The 14,863-nt window shown below is 37.3% G+C and overlaps 1 protein-coding gene across 15 annotated transcripts in view; it reads left to right on the top strand.

The window, feature by feature from the left end:
• The window catches only part of LOC109108995 (ryanodine receptor 1-like), a 107,158-nt gene extending 98,144 nt beyond the window's left edge, over nucleotides 1-9,014 (top strand). For all 15 annotated transcript variants that reach the window (XM_042775088.1, XM_042775092.1, XM_042775089.1 and 12 more), the window contains 16 exons: nucleotides 86-1,395; nucleotides 1,831-1,910; nucleotides 2,037-2,208; nucleotides 2,385-2,471; nucleotides 3,322-3,633; nucleotides 3,970-4,100; nucleotides 4,193-4,235; nucleotides 4,327-4,460; nucleotides 4,989-5,049; nucleotides 5,139-5,285; nucleotides 5,372-5,506; nucleotides 5,593-5,749; nucleotides 5,874-5,938; nucleotides 6,783-6,883; nucleotides 6,978-7,029; nucleotides 7,316-9,014. In XM_042775088.1, the coding sequence (XP_042631022.1) occupies nucleotides 86-1,395; nucleotides 1,831-1,910; nucleotides 2,037-2,208; nucleotides 2,385-2,471; nucleotides 3,322-3,633; nucleotides 3,970-4,100; nucleotides 4,193-4,235; nucleotides 4,327-4,460; nucleotides 4,989-5,049; nucleotides 5,139-5,285; nucleotides 5,372-5,506; nucleotides 5,593-5,749; nucleotides 5,874-5,938; nucleotides 6,783-6,883; nucleotides 6,978-7,029; nucleotides 7,316-7,411 (3,083 nt within the window). In that variant the 3' untranslated portion in view covers nucleotides 7,412-9,014. The remainder of the gene's footprint in view (nucleotides 1-85; nucleotides 1,396-1,830; nucleotides 1,911-2,036; nucleotides 2,209-2,384; nucleotides 2,472-3,321; nucleotides 3,634-3,969; nucleotides 4,101-4,192; nucleotides 4,236-4,326; nucleotides 4,461-4,988; nucleotides 5,050-5,138; nucleotides 5,286-5,371; nucleotides 5,507-5,592; nucleotides 5,750-5,873; nucleotides 5,939-6,782; nucleotides 6,884-6,977; nucleotides 7,030-7,315) is intronic.
• Nucleotides 9,015-14,863: the final 5,849 nt, after the last annotated feature.

Below are 14,863 nucleotides of genomic sequence, written 5' to 3'. Positions count from 1 at the left end.
CAAAAATGTAACTTTCATAGTGACCTACAAACCTGTAAAGCCACTTATGTCATGATCTATAACCTATTTTATTGTATTATTACAGGTAATATTGTGAATGGCACAATTGCTCGCCAGATGGTTGACATGCTGGTTGAGTCATCCAGCAATGTAGAGATGATTCTCAAGTTCTTCGACATGTTCCTCAAACTGAAGGATATTGTGGCATCGGATGCCTTCCGTGACTATGTGACGGACCCTCGTGGCCTCATCTCCAAGAAGGACTTCTCCAAGGCTATGGACAGTCAGAAGCAGTACACACCATCTGAGATCCAGTTCCTGCTCTCTTGCTCTGAAGCCGATGAGAACGAGATGATCAATTTTGAGGAGTTTGCCGATCGCTTCCAAGAGCCAGCCAAAGACATCGGCTTCAACATTGCTGTGCTACTCACCAACCTGTCTGAGCATGTTCCACATGACACCCGCTTGAAGAACTTTTTGGAGCAAGCTGAGAGTGTGCTGAACTACTTCCGACCCTTCCTGGGCCGTATCGAGATCATGGGCGCCAGCAAGAGGATCGAACGCATCTACTTTGAAATCAGCGAGGCCAACCGCAACCAGTGGGAGATGCCTCAGGTCAGAGAGTCCAAGCGGCAGTTCATCTTTGATGTCGTCAATGAGGGTGGTGAGTCTGAGAAGATGGAGCTCTTTGTGAACTTCTGCGAGGACACCATCTTTGAGATGAACATTGCCTCGCAGATCTCAGAGCAGGAGGAAGAGGTGATCGAAGATGAGAATGAAGAAGATGAGGAGGAGAGCAGTGGTGGTGGAAATGCAGAGGGAGAAGGAGAGGAAGGGAATGGAGAGGCAGCACCACCTGAATCCAGCTCAGCCTTTGCAGACTTCATCAAGAGCGTAATGAATTTCATGAACCTCTTCACTTTCCGCAATCTCAGACGCCGATACCGGAAAATCAGGAAAATGACCATAAAGGACATGATTGTTGGTCTGGTGATGTTCCTCTATACTGTCCTCTTTGGCATCCTGCACTTTATCTACAGCATCTGCAGAGGTTTCTTCATGCTCATCTGGAACACTCTCTTCGGAGGAGGTCTGGTGGAGGGAGCTAAAAAGATGACATTGACAGAGATTCTGACTAACATGCCTGACCCAACTCAAGATGAAGTGCACGGTGACCTTCCACCTGAGCCAGGAGCAAGAAAAGCACAAGAATCAGGTGGAGCTGCTGAGGGAGAGGAGGGAACAGGAGGAGGAGAGGAGGAAGCCGAAGAGGGAGAAGAGGATGATGGTGGAAGACCTGGTCTTGGTCCTCACGGTGGTCTAGGAGATATGGGAGAAACTGAGCCGGAAGAGCCTCCGACTCCAGAAGGCAGCCCACTGCTGAAGAGGAAGCTGGTGAGTTTTTAGTCTAAAGATGCAGTCACAGTTTCCTTTGTTCTGCAAATTTTTACAGCCGTAATCTGGTCATTTCAGAAGGAATTACTCAGTCAGGAATTTCATTTGAAGGTACAATATTTCCCCATGATTTTCGCAGTGGTTACAAGTTGATCACATGGATATCTGTGACTTCTGTGTGAGTGGTGCTTCATAATCACAACACTATAGACAATAGACTATGGACCTTTATAACCTGTGAAATTTTGCCCAAATTGTACTAATGTTACCGCACCTTAAAAATAAACATCCAGCATGTGGATTGTTCCTCACCGTGTTTCCACATTGTTATCCTTCAGTTTGTCAAATATAATGGTCTTTCTTGCTTTGTAGACTCATAATCTAAATCTCTTAATCTACCTTTTCTTCTCCTTAATGTGTTGCCGGATATTTCAGGTGAGTGAAGAAGCAGAGGGAGAAGCAGTAGAAGAGGAGAAAGTAGAGAAAGAAGCACCCCCTGAACCCGAAAAAGCAGAGTAAGTAATGGAGAAAAAATGATCAAACTAATTTTTTTCATCTGTGAACTGTTGAGAAGTCATATTCATCACAACACATACACATTGTGCTCTTGTTGCTTTGACTTGTCCTTCTGTCCATCAAAGTGCTGAAAATGGAGAAAAGGCCGAGAAGGAGACAGAACCTGAGCCAGAGGAAAAACCAGATGAAGAGCAAGAGGAGAAAAAAGCAAAGGCTAAAGCAAAGAAAGGCAAGAAGAAAGAGGAAGAGGGATTTGAACTATGGAACGAACTTGAAGTTCAAAGAATCAAGTTCATGGTAATTATGTTATAGTTATTTATCTGTGCACATCTTTCACAGTCATGTAGAATAAATGAATATTGATTTATATTCAATAATATTATGTGACATTATATTATTATTAAAAATCTTTCATTCATCATTTTTTTGATTCTAACTGCATTTAAAAGTTGAACCACTTTCTCTTCTTCTAGAACTATTTGTCTCGTAATTTCTACAACCTGCGCTTTCTGGCTCTCTTCATCGCCTTTGCACTCAACTTCATTCTGCTCTTCTACAGGGTCAGTATGATTTTAAAACAGGGCTTTTCAAACTTTGGTCTTGGGTTTTTATAATGGTTCCTAAAGACTGGTCAATTGAGGCAGGGACACACCAAGCCAACATTGTCCAACATCGGGCCGACGGCAATCGACAGTTGGGCTAGTTTGTTTGGTGTGTTCCACTCGTCGGCTCTCGTCGGGCTTACGTCGGTGGCAGTTTGCATGACTCAACATGTTGAATCGGCGTCAGGGACATCGGGGTCGTCGGCGCGGGTGAGAGCTCTGATTGGATGTTCAGTTTAGCAAATGATTCAGTGCCCCAGAATTAAACGTTGTTACGTGATGTTACGTGATCTTTCCCAATCATTCTAACACACGAATATTTTCATAACAACATAAGCTGCTTAAAATGATTAAAGTTATCAATGTTACTGATATTCAAAATATTCAAAAAGCAAGTGCTGCTTTGTTTAAGTTTCGTATATCTGCGTTTATCTCGTATATCTTTGTTTCGGTTTCTCCTTTCGAATAACGAATATATACTACTGATAGCTGCTGATATAGACAGTTATAGACAGTTAAATGTGTTAGTTTCCTGTCGGCTGTAGTCTGTGCAGTGTGTTAGAGTGCAGCTTTTTGGTCCGACACTGCCGACGTGAGGCGACAATACCGTCGGCTTTCGTCTCTGCTAGTTCTCTGAAGTCGGCTTGGCGTGTCCCGGACTTTAGGGGTTGAAAATAAATGACTCTCAGTCATAGTTGTGGGGTCCTTGGCATCAAACAGTTTGCGAACCCCTGCAATAAAATACCCTGTGATTCCCTGTAATTTGTTTCAAGAGCATATTTGATTGAAGCTAGCTATTCCTCCCTAGGTATCTGACAGCCCGCGTGGAGAAGAGGAGGAGTTTGAGGGTTCGGCTATGTTTGAGGGTTCTGGCATATTTGAGGGCTCTGGTGTGTTTGAAGGCTCTGATGTGTTTGAGGGCTCTGGGATCTTTGAGGGCTCTGCTGGAGAAGCTGAAGGTTCTGGAATGGAGGAGAATGGAGAGGAAGATGAGGAAGAAGGGTTTGTCTACTACTTCCTGGAGGAGAGCACTGGATATATGCAGCCCGCTATGGCCTTTTTCTCCATCTTACACACCATCATTTCCTTCCTGTGCATCATCGGCTACAACTGTCTGAAGGTCAAGAGTTCACTGGATTCTGTTATCATTTAGTCACCTTCATGTCATTTCAAACCTGCATGACTTACTTTCTTCTGTGAAACATGAGGAGATAGAATAGAGTGTCCACAGAAAGGACCAAAAAGCACCATGGAAGAGTCATAAATGTGGTCCATATGACTTGTACACTATATTCTATATGTCTTCTGAAGCCATACAAAAGCTTTGTCAGAAACAGATCAAAATGTAAATTTGTTTTCACTGAGTAATGATGACAGAAATTTCATTTTGGAGTGAAATATTCCTTTTCATTTGGTTAAGCTAGTGTGAGCTGCTAACGTTTTCTTCCATGTCCAGGTTCCTTTGGTCATCTTTAAGAGAGAGAAGGAACTGGCCCGAAAACTGGAGTTTGACGGTCTGTACGTAACTGAACAACCAGAAGATGACGACATCAAGGGCCAGTGGGACAGACTTGTCCTCAATACACCGTAAAATTACTATATTATTATTATTTATAAATTTATAAACAAGTATCCCTGTGAAGACTCTGAAGTGGCATTCCCTTTTATTCTCCACTCAGGTCGTTCCCGAACAACTACTGGGACAAATTCGTGAAGAGAAAGGTCAGGGGCGTGTTATGCTCGTTTGTGCAGATGTTTAATGTATTGAGAGATGACGGTGACTGAGTGTGTCTATGGTGTGTCTGTGTTGTAGGTGCTAGAGAAGTATGGCGATATCTATGGTAGAGAAAGAATCGCTGAACTGCTGGGCATGGATCTAGCATCCCTTGATGTCAGCGCTATGACACACGAGAAGAAGCCTCAGCATGACCCCTCAATGTTCACATGGTACAGAAAGATGCAAAACACACTCATAAGTGTCACCAAAATGTCAATAGCCAAAACCAGTAACAAAAAAAACTATTTGATGCCACAAAAACAAATATACCAGTGGATAGGGATGAGAACCGCTCTAACAATTCCAATTGGTTAACAGTTTCATTGACAATTTTTGAAGCAGGCATATGTGGAAAATTAAATTGAGCCAAAAAGAAACAAAGAAACAAAGAAAGCCGTATATGATTCACTAGAGCTATAGTTCAAAACAGCTCATTAAAGTTATTTGTTTGGGAATCGGTTGGACTATACTACTCGTTAATTTTTAAATCACTAAAAAAGTGGCTCAAAAGAGTCATTTGTTTGGGAAATGATCTACTGTGATCAAGCTGATGTTTTTTTTTTAGTTTTTTTGATTAACTAAAATTAACCTGTTCATAAGAGTCATTTGTTTGGGATTCAGACGTCACTGCTCTTAAATATGATGTTACAATAGAATGGAGATTCTGTTTCTTATTATAACAATTAATGAATCCACAGGTTGACATCTATTGACATGAAATACCATCTCTGGAAATTTGGAGTGGTGTTCACTGATAATGTGAGTTTCAGTAAAGGCATCACTTTGTTTCAGTAAGTTGAGGAAATTTATAACAATGAGCATTCATTTGGATTCTGTTTTGCTCGTAGACGTTCCTGTATCTGGTTTGGTATATGGTCATGTCAGTGCTTGGCCACTACAACAACTTCTTTTTCGCCTGTCATCTGTTGGACATTGCTATGGGCGTCAAAACCCTGCGCACCATCCTGTCCTCTGTAACCCACAATGGCAAACAGGTACAGCTCTCAGAAATCATTATATTTGACTGAGATTTTATAGAAATCTGTTCCAGATATTAATCTTGATGGTGACTGTTGTTTAGCTGATGATGACGGTGGGTCTGCTGGCTGTGGTGGTCTACCTCTACACCGTGGTGGCCTTCAATTTCTTCCGAAAGTTCTACAACATGAGTGAGGATGAAGACGAACCGGATATGAAGTGTGACGACATGATGACTGTAAGAGTTTATGCACAGATATCTACATTTGGTTGAATTACACTTTCTCATTTCACACCTGACTGTGATCATGTCTTCTCTCTCAGTGTTATCTGTTCCATATGTACGTGGGTGTGCGAGCTGGTGGTGGTATAGGAGATGAGATCGAGGATCCGGCCGGAGACGAGTATGAACTTTATCGTGTGGTCTTTGACATCACCTTCTTCTTTTTTGTTATTGTCATCCTGCTGGCTATCATTCAAGGTGAAGAACATGTTTTTGTTTTTTTAGACCCTGTAGGAATTTTTCTACTCTGTAAATGTAATATTTAAAAGGTTTGGACATAATAATATCTGTCATTATGAAATGGTGTTTGTGTTGTGTGCAGGTCTGATCATTGATGCTTTCGGTGAGCTGAGAGATCAGCAGGAGCAGGTCCGAGAGGACATGGAGGTACAAATGCCAATTTTATGCTTTAAAAAAAAGTTCACCCAAAAATGAAAATTTGCTGAAAAGGCAATCCAAGATAGGGATGAATTTGTTTCTTCATTGGAACAGATTTGGAGAAATTTAGCATTAAGCATTTGCCCACCAGTTGATCATCTGCAGTGAATGGGTGCCGTTAAAATGTCCAAACAGCTGATAAAACATCACAATAATTCACAAGTAATCCACATGACTCCAGTCCATCAGTTAACATCTTGTGAAGCATTAAATGATGTTAAACATTAAACAGTCGCTTTGGACCAAAATATGTCCATGTGTCCATATGAGTCCATTTATCCATAATATCACTATTGCTTTAATACTTCACACAAGCGCACAAATTCTGCATGTGAAACTTTTGCATTGGTGGCCCACCCCTAAACGAAACATAGAAACAAAACAAACTATGATCGGTCAATGATCATAATCTCTATGATCAAAATGATGTGTACTTCAGAATTTTGGCAGAAGAAGTAGGTCATGTTAGGTCGGCTGTTACTTTATGAATACTATGAATTTGGACATACTACCCATTTCACACACAATTTTTCACCTACTATATAGCAGGGAGGTAGGCATGTTCATACGCAGAGATCAACTTTAACTAGTTTTCTCAGCGAGATTTTCTACATGTTGCTGCTTGTCTGAGACGGTGGTTGACCTGAAGGAGAAAACTGACTGTAGAAGATGTTTTTTGCTAATGTGTGCCATAGCGCCCCTTGTGGCAATTGCTGAGAGTGCAGTGCATACTTGAGTTAGTCATTAGACACATTCTGAAAAGTTAAGGTGTTTTTTTTTTCTTTTTTCAAAGACTAAGTGTTTCATCTGTGGAATTGGAAGTGACTACTTTGACTCGACTCCGCATGGCTTCGAGACGCATACGATGGAGGAGCACAATTTAGCCAACTACATGTAAGTGTAATATTTTTGTTAATTCAGAAATGGTGAGAGCTAATATCTTGTTTCCTCATTTTGAAATCATGTTTTTGTTTTTTCTGTCATGTAGGTTCTTCCTGATGTATTTAATCAATAAAGACGAAACAGAACACACAGGACAGGTCAGTGTTGTTTTATTCTTAACTCTGTCCAAAACTGTCTTTCTGGACCAAATAAAGATTAAATTAAAAATGTACATTTTTTTGAAAAAATGTGTTTGTTGAGTGTTTTTTTATTATTTTATATGTGTAAATTTTTAAAAATCTTACTGACCCCAAAATATGAACAGTAGTGTTTGTATATTGTATATATAGTGTTTTATACCTTGCTTAAGTATTAATTTCTTCAAAATATGAACGTAGTGTTTGTATATTACAATGTATTAATTTTATTTTTCTCTCTTTCTAGGAGTCATATGTATGGAAAATGTACCAGGAGCGATGCTGGGACTTCTTCCCAGCTGGTGACTGTTTCAGGAAGCAGTATGAGGATCAACTTGGCTAATTCTACAGCCTTGAAAGTGTGTGTTTGTGTATCCTTTCAGGAATGAGGGTCAAAGAGGAAACTGGGAAAAATAGGCAAAAGAAGGGAACAAGAGATAAATGACCGAGTGCAGCCTTGATTTGACTCTCACAACCCTCAGCCTCTTCAGCCAACACATCACACAGACCACACAAACTCACTCATAATATTTAAAACCTTTGATTTCCCCGTGTTTGACTAAATGAGAGAAAAAAGAGCTAAGACTGAGCATCAAAAGAAAGTATTTTAAACTGTATATATACACACTACATGGCCTTTCCTTTTTAAATCAAATCAAGCCAAAATGAACAAACACTCCTAAACAAAGCCTTCCTTTCGTCTCTGTTTTGTATGTGTCACTATGAATCTGAAATATCTCAGTGCCTAATGTTGAATCTTAACAGTACAGTGAGGATTTAAGTATGATTTTATGTGTAGAGTAGCTGTCTAGATCTTATAATTTTAGCCTGTATAAATATGGCTTTGTTTATGTTTATTTATTCATGTATACCACAGAAATATAGCCATATGAGTGGTAGCATCCTGCTCTGTGACTTATTTATAGAGCATTTTGACTAATATCAAGCCAGGCTTTTTCCCTGGCATGTCGAGCGAATGTGAGATTGCGTGCAACTGAAATATCTTAACACCATTTTAATCTTTAGAGGAAAGTGTTACAACCCCAGTATTTCTTTCCCGCCTCTGTTACAAGTTTCAGAGAATTACAAATGGTCTCATGAGAAGTTTTAACTTTGTAAAAATGTAAAAACCACCTGTTTTGCACTCTAGAGTCTTATTATAGGATGCTATATCCTTGCCAAGCACACACTTCCATGGTGTCCTGCTACAAAATGCTGTATTACAAAAATAGAGAGGTGGAGAGAGTTTGTGGGTAATTTGTTTTATTAAAAACATCCTCTCTAGATTTACAAGACAATGTCCTTTTACTCTGATTATGGGAAAGAAGCACTATCATGACTATATGCACAGTATTATTTATGTTACTATACTGTCATTTAAGACCTTGACATGAACTGTGTTGTTCAGATAGCAAGACTGCAACTTAATTTATCCATTTAAATACATAGATTATATATTTTTGTTGGAGCTCTAAATAATTAAGATACTCTGAACTCATTATGTTACAAGTATTTATTATGTACCATTTGGGGGTGGGAAGGGGGGATATAGATCAGAATTTAGTAGAAAAGTGGAAAAGGAATGTGAGTTAGATTAAGTTAACATAGACAATGTGTTTTTGCCTTTTAGATTTTTATTCTTCTTTTTGGTGAAATCTCACACTTTATTTTTGTCGAATATAGATGAAGTATGTAGTCGTAGGGCTCTGATATTTGTGCATCAGACATCTCCAAGTGACTGAAACAAACTCACAAGTGCATGTTCCACCTTGTACGTTCTGCTGACATGTTGTGACAGCACATTAAAAGTGTGTGTTGAGGTCTTTTGGTGTGTTTTGCTTTGAGAGCTCACAGAGGGCAGAAATCAACTATCTTCTCTGGATCTGACTGTGTATCAGGCTGAATCCTGTGTTTCAGTGCACATTAAACAGATTCCAATATTTTAAGAGCATTGCCGTCTGAACTCTTTTGTTTGCCATGGAAGTTTGTCTGTTGTCTTTGTGTCATTTGTGCTTGATCAATGCCTGTATGTTCTTATATGTTCCTATAAGCCTTTTTCTATAATACATCTTCAATAATTGTAGCAACTGCAAATAACAAGCATGCTTTGCAAATATGAAATTCTACAGATATTTTACAGAAGTATATGGATAGGAATAGTATCATTACCCCAGTGTTGACAAGTGACTGTCACAATGAATGAGTCATTGAATCAGTGAATCATTAAACCAGTTCCTTCAAACACACTAATTTGCTCAGGAACAAATCATCTGACTATGTTTATAAGTGAGTCATTGAATAATTCACCGATTTGTTTAAACACACTAGAATAAAATAAGTTGCTGAATTCTGAACCACATACTAGCATACTACTATTACTATTTTTATAGTATCTTTCTATGACAGGAATAATAATAGTAGTATGCTAGCATGCAGTTATGAATTCAGCAAGTGTCTGTTTAGAAGTCTTTGTATCATCCTCTCAGCTGATTAGTTCAAACACACTGATTCATTCAAGAGATAAATAAAGTGGCCATGTTTATAAGAGAGTCATTGAATCATTTACTCAAGTGATTCATTCAAACACATCGATTCTAGAAGATACTAGAAAAGGCAGTATCCTCACAACTATGTTTCCTTCATAGAGAAAAATGGTATCTGTGAGGATTTCCAATCAGGATTTAAACCGTATCATAGTACAGAGACTACTCTCATCAGAGTTACAAATGACCTGCTCTTATCATCTGATCGTGGTTGTATCTCTCTATTAGTGCTACTGGATCTTAGTGCTGCGTTCGACACTATCGACCACAATATTCTTTTGAATAGACTAGAAAATTATGTTGGCATTAGTGGAATTGCACTGGCATCATTTAAGTCACACTCATCTGACTGTCATCAATTTATAGCAGTGAATGATGAGGTATCATATCGTTCACAAGTGCTGTATGGAGTACCACAAGGCTCATTACTAAGTCCGTTGCTTTTCACTCTTTACTTATTACCCTTGGGAGATATCATCAGGAAAGATGGTATAAGCTTACACTATTATGCTGATGATACTCAACTCTCTATTTCTTCGCAGCAATATGAACCATACCAATTTGCAACTAACAAAAAAAAAAATAACAAAACTAAAACAAAATTATAGTCCTTCATGTCTGCTGCGTCTTTAAAATTCTGGCCATTTGATAATACCTAGAATATCAAAATCAACTACGGGTAGCAGATCCTTTTCCTATTTAGCATCCAAACTCTGGAACAATCTATAGTGTTGTTTAGGAGGCAAACACACTCTGTCAGTTCAAATCTAGATTAATAATCCATCTCTTTAACCTGTTTTACACATAACACACTATCACATTTCTATAATTCAAATCTGTTAAAGGATTGTTAGGCTGCATTAATTAGGTCAGTCGGCACAACACCATGAGATAATCAGCATCGGCACAACATCATAGGAACCAGACGAGTCTGCTGTATCATTCTAACTTGTTGCAGCCTGGAATTAAACCACGCCATGCTGGTTTCTTCTGGTCAGAGGAGAACTGGCCCCCCGACTGAGCCTGGTTTCTCCCAAGGTATTTTTCTCAATTTCTGTCACCAGTGGAGTTTTGGTTCTTTACCACTGGCACCTTTGGCTTGCTTAGTTGGGGACACTTAATTTCTGGCAATATTGTGGACTTGATTGGACAGATACTATTTGAGCTGAACTGACCTGGATTATGATATCAACTGACTTTAACCATAAAACTGAGTTTACTATTGTCTTCTTGCATTATCAACACACTATTTTCCGTTTTAATACTATATTTTCCTGTTTAATAAAGGTACAAATAAATAAATAAAAATACATGTTTTTATGACTGAGTCATTGAATCATTTATTCAATCAATTCATTCAAAAACATGAATGAATCCCCACCACACTACTTTTTTGTTGTTTGGAGGCACGCCAAATAATTCTTTTATGGCTTTGTTTGAAAAACAGACAAAGTTAATGGCAACAGTTTACCTAAAATGTTGGCTAATCTATATTAACATAATGTTTACTGAACTGTTATATTAAAAGAAATACAAAAAACAAACAAACAAAAAAACATTCTCTCTCATTGTACCATTACCACTACACTATATATAGTACCACACTACACTATATATAGATTCAAGTCATTTAATATCATATAAATGAACTACATCCTCAACATATGAAGTTTTCTACATGCACATATTTTGGGGTGTGTTGTCTCTGAACATTATAACTGCATTATAGTGTTGAAACAGTTATATAACTAACTGACATAACAATAAAATAATTCAAACCTTACCAAAGGGCTACTGAAAAAAAAAAAAAATAGTGTGACATCACTGCCTGTACATGTTGGTGCAAAGTGATTCATTTGTGTTACAACATTATTAAGAATCTCTTTTTGGTTTTGTTCCTGGTATACTTTACAAGTTTCATGTGAATCTGCATGGTCAAGTGCTGATACTGCCCTCCACCTCCGTCTACAGTTTGATATTCAGATCTGCTTTCACTGTGGGAACCGAAAGTTTAGGGTGTTTTTGAATGAGCATTGGTGTCATTTCTTCTGCTAGTTTAAGCCTCAGTTTGATATGCTGTAGAAAGAGGAAGATATTCAGCTACTCTCACTTCTGCATTCTTTATAATGCATTATTAAATAGTATATTCATTAATAATAATGACAAGAAGACTTAATGATAACAAAATTAACTAACAAAATAAACATAACAATAATTATAAATTGTGTGTGTGTGTGTGTGTGTGTGTGTGTGTGTGTGTGTGTGTGTGTGTGTGTGTGTGTGTGTGTGTGTGTGTGTGTGTGTGTGTGAGTGTGTGATACACATTATACTAATACAACATAATAATAATGTTCTATAAAACTGAGATAGTCAGAAAAGAGGATCGTGTGACATTGAGTAAAACTCTTGTGACATTTATCCTCCGTCAGTGATTTGTATTGTGATGACTGTCTTTGGGATCATTTTAATTAAGCATACATACATGTTCAGTCCCTAAAAAAACTGGTAAATCATCTAGGTATCATCCGCTCTCTTGTAACACCTGAGAGTTTCTACATTCGTTTGGTTTCTGTGGTCATCAAACAAAATGCAGTCTTATGTGATTTCTTTCATAGTTTCTCATTTTGTCCATGAGCTCCTCCTGACACTATGAAGGGACAATGAGGACTAGTAAATTTTATCTAAAGTTCATAAATGTTCATAAACCTCTGGAGGTGTTTATCAACCTGTTCAGCTATCCAGTGCTGACTTCTTTCCTACTTGAAGCAAAGGTTGTCTCCATTAAAGCCGGGAGTTTCCATTGAGCTTATTAGCTCATGATTCATAATGAGTAAGAATTATGATTCAGCCATCATACTGTAAAGTCAATCAGTTTAGCAAACGTTTTTCAAGCAAAACATACTGAGGAGTATCTGATACTGGTGGAATTGGTAAGCACAAGTTTAGTGTTTATTAGATTGCCATGTCATTAAGCTGTTAAAACAGTAATGATTTTTATGATGTTTTTTTTTTTTTTTTTAAATCTAGTGTGATTTATTCTGTTATTTGAAGAAAAATACAGTAAAAACATGAATATTGAGAAATATAACAGTTTAAAATAACTGTTTTCTACTTAAATATATTTAAAATTATATTTATTCCTGTGAAGGCAAAGCTGTATTCTTAGCAGTCATTACTCCAGTCTTCATTGTCACACAATCCTTCAGAAATCATTCTAATATGCTGATTTTTTTTTTTTTAAATCGCAGCTGAACACAGCTGAGCTACTTAATATTTCTTGTGGAAACATTGTAATTATTTTTATTTTTAGGATTCTTTGATGAATAGAAAATTCAAAATAACAGCATTTATTTCAATTAGAAATCTTTCGTAACATCATAAATGTCTTTACTGGTGATTATATGCATGCATTTTTTGCTGAATAAATATGAAGCTATTTTAAAAGATCTTTCTTAATTACTGAAAACTTTTAAACAAGAGTGTGGATTGTACTGTAGAACTACTTTACTGGCTACTTCCTCTGACATAGCAATGAGAGTAAAAACCTTAACAGGCCAGAAATACTTGCTTATGCAGCCATATTTAGTTTTCTAAGCATCAGTGTTAATATAGGTCAGGCAAAAAGGAATGCAGAATGGCTTGCCATTATTGTGGTCTGTCATGCAGCCTCACAGCAAGAGCACGTCTTACTGAAGTTCACACTTCCTGTACCTCAGAAAGAGTGTTATGCCACAATAATACAACAACCACATATCAGTATTTACAAATCAAATATTCCATTTCATTTGACTGTTTCATTTTGTTAATATTAAATATCAAGTAAACGTAATGCATTGTTATTAATGTAACGATTCTTGTTCTTTTGAGGTTTGTACTGAATAGCTTGTAATTGTGATGAGTGTGGTCCTGTCTTGAGAGGTGTCCTGTGGTCATTGTGTCAGGTTACTTACAGTAATACAGTTTGTTAATACCTGTGTAAATTTGAGCAAACAAGTATGTATGCAGGGTGGTGTAGCTTTTACAAAAGCTGCTTAGTTCATGGAATAGTTCATGACAAAAATGAAAAATTCTGCCATTATTTACTCACCGTCATGTCGTTCCAAATCTGTGTTACTTTTACTCTGCTGTGGAACAACAACAACAACAACAAAAAATCATATATGTTATCATATTGTTTATAGAAGGTTTAGAAGTTGTACTTCCCCTCTTTAAACACTAGAGGAAGACAAACATCAAAATGCACTGGAAGAATAATACAGCTGCGATCCTGAATCCAGCCACAACAATTGTGGTACTGTTTATAGCGTACACATAGCAATTATCTCATTGAATCAAATGTTAAAAATTAAAAGTTTTGTTGAAAATTTCTCCTATGAGTTATATGGTATTTTATTGATGAAGAGCACTTCTGGTAAGTGTTGGAATCACATATAAGTCACTTATTAAACTGTATAACCTTGTTTGTGAAATAACAACATATATATGTGGTGATCGTGAGTGACGTTTATTGATGTGTGTGTAGGGAGTGTAATTCATAACTGTACAATATTCTTTTTTATTAGATTCGTGTTCAAATGGTGAAAAATATATATATATATATACACACATACACACACACACACACACACACACACACACACACACACATATATATATATATATATATATATATATATATATATATACACACACACACACTAGCAATTCATTTTAAAAACAACAACAAAAGCAAAAGCAATTTATGGCATGACCACGTGTATGTGTTTTTAAAGAACTAAAAATGAGCATATCTGTATTTGAGATATGAGATATTTTCTCCTTCTTGCAATTATTGCCTTGCCTATGCCTGTGCCATAGTTTTTCGTCTTTACATATATTGCATAGTTTTTCGTTTTTACAAATATTGCATATTCCCTCAACAGAAGCCCTATAAACCTTGAGTATGATCAGTACTTCTGAGAGATATATGCATACCTTCTGCCCTCTGATTGATAGTTCATACTTTTTTAGCAGGTAAAATACCTTTTAGTAATTCTAGAAATGTCCCTTTCAGGTTATGGTACAGATGACATGTCTTTTTGCTGTGAAATAATTTTTATAAAGTCCTGCCCCTGCCCCTTTAATAATAATAATAATAATACATATTTCTGACTATTATTTCCTATGTCAGGCTGTGCAGGGTTATTAAAGATCTTGGCCGGAGCAGCGCGAGTATGAGCGGTGGGCGTGGCATTTAAAGGGCCGTGTGAGTG

The sequence above is a fragment of the Cyprinus carpio genome, chromosome A18 (genome assembly GCF_018340385.1).
Source record: "Cyprinus carpio isolate SPL01 chromosome A18, ASM1834038v1, whole genome shotgun sequence".
Classification (NCBI taxonomy): Eukaryota; Metazoa; Chordata; class Actinopteri; order Cypriniformes; family Cyprinidae; genus Cyprinus; species Cyprinus carpio.
The sequence above is the reverse complement of the archived record's forward strand: the minus strand, read 5'-3'. Positions and strand labels throughout refer to the sequence as shown.